Source organism: Myotis lucifugus, unplaced genomic scaffold, assembly GCF_000147115.1.
Source record: "Myotis lucifugus unplaced genomic scaffold, Myoluc2.0 scaffold_83, whole genome shotgun sequence".
Lineage (NCBI taxonomy): Eukaryota > Metazoa > Chordata > Mammalia > Chiroptera > Vespertilionidae > Myotis > Myotis lucifugus.
Window position 1 is genome coordinate 156114 of NW_005871131.1, and position 6547 is coordinate 162660.

Below are 6547 nucleotides of genomic sequence, written 5' to 3' on the forward strand. Positions count from 1 at the left end.
AATTGCCGAACCGGTTTGGCTCAGTGGACAGAGCGTCGGTCTGCAGACTCAAGGGTCCCAGGTTTGATTCCGGTCGAGGGCATGTACCTTGGTTGCGGGCACATCCCCACTGGGGGGCATGCAGGAGGCAGCTGATCGATCTCTCTCATCGATGCTTCTAGCTCTCTATCCCTCTCCCTTCTTCTCTGTAAAAAAATCAATAAAATATATTTTAAAAAAATAAAATAAAAATAAAATTTAAAAAAAATTAATTTCCAGGGGCTGAGTAATATTTTTTCTGGAAAGGGGGCGGTAGGCCAAATAAGTTTGGGAACCACTGCCCTAGATGGTTTGGATAGAGCATCAGTGGATAGAGCATCGGCCTGTGGACTGAAGGGTCTCGGGTTCGATTCCAGTCAGGGGTACATGCCCAGGTTGTGGGCTTGATCCCCAGTAGGGGGCGTGCAGGGGCAGCCAATCAATGATTCTCTCTCATCATTGATGTTTCTATCTCTCTTCCTCTCCTGTCCCCTCTGAAATCAATAAAAATACATTTTTAAAAATTGTAAAAAAAAAATCTAAAGGAAAATAGGAACCTCCACTATTCAATACCCCATCACCAAGAACCTGTGCCTCCCTCAGGCTTCCATATCTCAGGAAACAGCAGCCTCATCCTTGATATGAAAGGTCATCCTTGACTCCCTACTTTCTCACACCTCACATTCAGTCCTTCCAGTTCCAAACCATGCCCTGAATCCGTGCACCGCCCTCCATCCTTTTCGTTCTGCTGTGCTGAGAGCCACTGGCCTTCTCACCTAAGGCTACTGAGGCTCAACACTGTCTTTCTGCTCCTGAGATGCTCCAGTCTCTCCCCATGCCTTCCCATGGGGTTCCTTAGGCCTCAGCTCAGTGCCACCTCCTCCAGGAAGCCTTCCTGGACCACACTACCCCTGGCCACCACAATCCTCATTGCAGCACAATGCTGGTTTCCTCACTGCCTTTGTCTTCCTGAGGTGACTATAAATTCCACACAATTAGGGACTGGGCCTCTCTCTGAAGGGTCCCAGCATCCAAACAGTGTCAGGCACATGGTAGGGGTGACTAAACCATGGAATGGTGCCCTGATTGGTGGTGCTGCCCTCTGTAACCCTGCCTCCTCTCCTGAGATGTCATTCCTGGGTGCACGTGTAGGTCCTTAAGTTCTCCAGCTCCCAAGGGCAGGCTTGAGGGAACCCCTTTCCTCTCCCTCCAGGTTTCTATAGGGTCTCCTGCCAGCTCTGGCCTCCCCTGGAGGCATCTCCAGAATTCCAAGCCCGTCTCTGGAATGCTGGGCCTGTCTGGGGAATGTCAAGGCTGGGCACAGGTGGAGAGGCTGTAGAGTGGCTGGGTGGAGCGAGGACAGCTGCTGACATTCTGGCTGGAGCCCAGACACCATGGCAGCTGTCCCTCCTGCAGGCACCACAGCTCACACCTCCACTTCCTTGCAGCACCCCCTCCCAAGACCAGTGTTACTCTTCTGGCCGCAGCTCTGGCCTGGACACCCCACTAAGTTGAGAGCCACCAGGCCTTGAGCCTCCATTCCCTGTTGGGAGGGAAAATGGGTTCCTGGAGCCTCTGAAGTTTGAGAAAAGTGGAAATTATTCCCACACCAACCTGGTCCATCAGACAGAGCCCTCCTGGGAGGGTGACCTTTATAGGCCCTGTGCCTCTCTGACCCCAGGTCCTCACCTGCCACATGGGTGAGGGCAGGTATGCCGCCTTGGTCCCTGGGAGTCAGTGTTGGCCAGAGGGAAATCCAAGTGAGTGACAGATGGACTAGCGCTGTAGGCCCACTGGGCCCCACAGTGCCCTCTTCTCCCCAACCAGAGCCGAGATGGAGCGTGGGCTGCGGTGCCAAGGGGCATCCAGGGCTTAGCTGGTGCTGCAGTTAGTTATTCCTCCCTCCAGATAAGGACCCCCGCTGCCCCAGGAGCTCGTGAAATGCAGGTGCCTGGGCCACCACCAACTCCAGATTCTGAACCGCTGGAAACAGGGCCTGGGCACGAGTAGTTATAGAAAGGAGGCAGCGGGGTACGGAGCATGGTAGTCTCTGATCCAACCTAACCCCCCCTACGGAAGGCAACGTGTAGGGGTGGCTGGAGCATGGGCTCTGGGATAGGAAGGCAGTGGTCCTCAGGGCAGGAGTAAACACTGGCTGGGGAAATGTCCACAGGTCCCCCCGCCCCCTAAAGGAAAGCCAGACACCAGGCCTCCAGGGAGCAGGGTTTTATTTGTATTCCCTAGGACAGGGCTGGGGCGGGAGCCAGGGAGGGCCCTCAGTCAAGGACACGGCCAGGATCACATCCTGGGGACCCCGGCCCCCTGCTCCACCCCAGGGCCCAGCGGGAGTTGAAAGGTGGTGCTGCAGCTCTGGGCGAAGGTCGGCATCTACTCCACTCCCTTCATGAACTCCAGGAATTCTGTGGAGAGAAGGCAGGTGTGGGTCAGAGGTGGGGGCCGCAGGGCGTGGGCAGCGGGAGATCCCGTGCACCACCCCTCACCATCATAGTCGATGCGGCCATCGTTGTTCTTGTCGCCGTCCTTCATGAGCTCCTCAATATCGTCCTCTGTGATGGTCTCGCCAGTAGCCTGAAGCATCACCTTCAGCTCGTCCAGGTCAATGTAGCCATCAGCGTTTCTGCAGGGAGTGGGGGCAAGGGAGGTCTCCGGGCCTCTCGTGGGGGCCAAGGAGGGGAAGAGGCAGCCCCACCCACAACCCAGGGAGGGAGGCAGGCAGAGCAGGGCCGCTGGGAGATGAGGCACCCCACTCCCTCTCTGCACAGAATGGGAGACTGAGACCTGGAGGTCATAACACTGTCCCTTTCCCCAGCTCTATCAGCGTTGGGGTCAGAGGTCAAGGGTCACACACTTACTTGTCAAACATGCGAAAGAGATCAGATAGCTCCTCCTCAGACTTCCCTTTACTGTCATCCTTCATGCACCGAACCATCATGACCAGAAACTCCTCGAAGTCTACTGTGCCACTTCCTGAGGGGTGGAGGGCATGGCCATTAGAGAGGAACAGTCAGAACGGCTGGTACAGCCCTTGACCCTAGACCCCGGTGTTCTCACTGCATCCACCCATCAACTCCATGAGGAAGGTGGTCATTATACCCATTTTATATAGGAGACGACTGAGGCTCAGAGGCTAAACAGCTCCTTCAGGAGCACAGAGCAGTAAGCGGCAGAGCCAGGATTCGGATCCCCAGGGGCTTGCGGAGCTATGGGTCGGGGGCCTGGCGGGGCAGAGGGGCTTACCATCCTCGTCCACCTCATCAATCATCTCCTGCAGCTCCTCGGGGGTGGGGTTCTGGCCCAGCATCCTCATCACCTTGCCCAGTTCCTTGGTGCTGATGCAGCCGTCCTCAGCGCCCAGCACGAAGATGTCAAAGGCTGCTTTGAACTCTGTGTCCGATGCGGGACGGGGAGTAGAATGGCCAGGGCTCAGCAACCTGGGGTCACTTACCAACCTGCCCACTTCCCTCTGAGACCTCTGAGGTCACAGCAAGAGAGACTCCAGCATCTGGTTTCCAACCTGGGGTCCTCATGCTCCCCAAGCCCGGCCCTGTTGCCCCCCATATGTATGTTGGGGAACTCACCATTTTTCTGCTCTTCTGTCAGCTGCTCTACCTAGAGAGGAAAAGAGGTCTCAGGATGCAGGCTCAGGCTCTAGCTGCTGTTGAGGAAACCAACCCATTTCACAGGTGGGACAAGTGAAGCCAGGAGAGGCAGGCCAGTTCCAGGTCACTGAGACCTCAGTCCTTCCTTTCTGCCCCCAAAGCCCTTTGGTGACCCAGCTGGCCTCACTAAGGGTGGGCTCAGGGCCAGGGCGGCAGGTGGGCACCCCCTCCAGGACCAAGGTGACCCTGAGTAACAATAGTCAGTGACCACTCAATGCCCTATCAGCCTCCCTGCTGAAACCTAAGCTGGGTGGCCCGAGGGACAGCTGTCCCTCAGGTTGGGACAATAACACCAGTGTGGGGGCAGGTAAAGCCACTCACTGTAACCTGACCAGAGTGGCCACTGGGCTATTTTTAACGGGGGACAAAGTTAAACCTGGTGATTGTTCTGGGGACTCTGGCATGCAAGGGGGTGGGGCAGCGTTATCTGGCCCCCTGGCCTGCTGGTGCCTCAGGAGCCAAAATTAGTCCCCAGCCCCGCCAGGCCTTGTATGGGCACGGGCAGAGGGCTGCTCCCCCCAGCTCCATGGACTCCTGCGGGCGAGGCAGGGGCACCCCGAGCCAGCTGTAGCCCTCCCCTGCCCAGCAGTGAGGCCACAGTCCTGGGGCTGAGAGAAGGATTCCTTTGGAGACAGTTGTCTGTGTCAGATGTCCTTGTCCCTGGGGCATGGGGAGGTCAGCAAACTAACCCCCACACCGAGATGGAATAGCATCTGAAGCCCCTCAGTGACCACAGCACGTTCCAGGGACTGGGGTGACCACTCTCCAGCCCTAACCCCAGGCTAAGCCACTGAGCCCTGAGCCTGCCAGGCCAGATGGGAGCTTCGGCTTCTGTTCCTTCTTCCCGGCTCTCCCCGATGCCCAGTCCTTCCCTGCTTGTCCCAAACTTTAAAGCCCCTTCCCCAGCTCAGGATCTGGCTATGCAGCCCCCTCCTCACAACCCCTATGACCCCCTCCACCGCATCTTCAGCCAGCCCAGGAGCTGGCGGGGGCTGGGGGGTCATGAGAGTGTGAGACGCAGAATTGAGGGGCAGAAATGGGTGTCTCTGGGCCATCAGAGACAGCTCAGAACAAAAAGATGGAAAGACACTGAGGAAGGCAAAGATCCAGACACAAATGCAGAAAGGCATGGCCGAGAGATAGAGGGACACAGACTACAGACACTTGGAGACAGAGGCAAACATGGTGCTGAACGGTGCGACCTCCTCCTCCACCCACTCCCCAATCCCTGAATCCCTCACCCCTTCCACACCCTAGAACACCAGACCCAGCATCCCCTTGAGGGTCTGGGCTGAAAGTATGTAGGTCTTCTCCTGGGTCCCCACCACTTCCCTGGGATGACCCTGTTCCCCCACCCTGAGCGGAGTGACTCCCCAGTGGGCCCACCCATCCCAGTCCCTCACCGCAGCCTTGTAGATGTCATCCATGCTGTCGGCTCAGAGGGCAGGCTGCTGGGGTTGCCAGGAGGCCCCGAGCTTAAATAGCCCTGCCCCGCGGCATTCCGGGCCCAGCCCACCCCTGCAGGGAGCATCCTCCACCCCCTCCCCCAGCCCTGGTGATCTCAGGCTGGCTGAGTCCCCGTGTCCTCTGTCCAAGGCAGGAAGATGAAGGGCTGTGAAGACCAGGTCTCCTACCCTTTGTTCCCCAGGGGACTCTCTGGAAAGTTTTCTTGAATGAATGGAAACATGAGCCTAGGACAGGAACTACAAAGCAGTGGGGGCCCAGGCCAGGGCTCTATACACAGCAGCTCAACCTCTCCTCCCATCAGGGAGATGGATGATATTACTCCCGCCTTTCAGATAAGGAAACTGAGGCTCCTAGAGGGGTGATGACTTGCCCAAAGGCTGGCTGACTGGGCAGCCCCTGCCTCAGCTTAACTTCTCTGCAGTAGGGGAAGCCGTGTGCAAGGAGAGGCCTGGGAGTACGGGGCCTGCTCCAACCTAAGCTCAGAGTCCTGTGCTGAGGACCCACCTTAGGGCAGAGTAGTCGGGAGCCCTTCAGCCAGAGGAGCCACCCCCCAGACCTCTTCTCTCATCGAGCAGCGCTAGCTCTGGGCTCGGTCCGCTGCAGTCATCCAACAAACACACCTACAGATGCCCCATCTGTGCCAGACGCTCCCCGTCCTTCTCCCGCGGTAGGTCTGAGCCGTGTCCCGGGTCAGAGCTCTCTGCCTCTATGCCTGTGCTTCCCGTTCCAGCACTGTGGCTCCTGGGTCTAGGGCCAGGCGGCCGCCCTTTTCAGCTCCGGCAGGACCCCTCTGGGGAGTCTGGTGCCCCATGGACAGCACATATGCCTGCTCTCCGTCTTCACTCCCCCTCCCCATGCTGAGTTCCCATAATCGCACCTGCTCCCGGCCCTGCAAGCGGGGGCACTGCTTGAATTAACCCTCTCAATTCTCCAGCAGCCCATGACAGAGGACATGGAGTCTTGAGGAGGTGAACAACCGGCCCCCCAGTTATTGTTTGGGCTCTAAGCACGACTCTCCCCTCCCCTCCGTGCCCTACAGGTGGGGGGCGATTACTTCTTCCCTTTTTCGGAGGGAGAAACTGCGGCCAGGCGACGCAGTACTCGCGTCGGGGAGCCAGGGAAGCGCTAGGCCTTCTGTCCTCCTGGGCATCAAACCATATTGCCCAGAGCTACCCGCCGCGGGCCCCAGCTTCCCCCTGGCTGCGCGGAGCGCAGAGCAGGTACCCACGGCGCAAAGAAGAGACCCACGGCGCCGGTGGAGAGGCCCGCGCGGCCTGCGCACGCGCGCTAGAAGCGGTAGCTGTCAATCACGCGCGAGGGGCGGGGCGAGGAACCCGCGGAGGCGGTGGGGCCAAGATGGCCGCGCAGCGCGCGGCGGGGGA

At 58.4% G+C, this 6547-nt stretch overlaps 1 protein-coding gene across 2 annotated transcripts; it reads right to left on the bottom strand.

The window, feature by feature from the left end:
- Positions 1-2229: 2229 nt before the first annotated feature.
- TNNC1 (troponin C1, slow skeletal and cardiac type) lies at positions 2230-6412 on the bottom strand. 2 transcript variants are annotated; one of them, XM_023755639.1, is made up of 6 exons: positions 6394-6412; positions 3618-3648; positions 3277-3423; positions 2892-3006; positions 2520-2656; positions 2230-2438 (listed from the first exon to the last, which is right to left on the bottom strand). In XM_023755639.1, the coding sequence occupies exons 3-6, from the start codon at positions 3344-3346 to the stop codon at positions 2407-2409; spliced, it is 354 nt and encodes a 117-aa protein (XP_023611407.1). In that variant the 5' UTR covers positions 3347-3423; positions 3618-3648; positions 6394-6412; the 3' UTR covers positions 2230-2406. The 2 variants fall into 2 exon arrangements, with proteins under 2 accessions (XP_023611407.1, XP_006090877.1); XM_006090815.3 differs by lacking the exon at positions 6394-6412 and adding an exon at positions 5102-5227.
- Between the last annotated feature and the right edge of the window lie 135 nt (positions 6413-6547).

Excerpts from the sequence above, each read along its gene's own strand:
- TNNC1 (XM_006090815.3), bottom strand. The coding sequence starts at position 5,125 with ATGGATGACATCTACAAGGCTGCG. Across the intron at positions 3,424-3,617 it reads GACAGAAGAGCAGAAAAATG|AGTTCAAAGCAGCCTTTGAC; the intron begins GTGAGTTCCCCA and ends CATCGGACACAG. Across the intron at positions 2,439-2,519 it reads TGGCCGCATCGACTATGATG|AATTCCTGGAGTTCATGAAG; the intron begins GTGAGGGGTGGT and ends TTCTCTCCACAG.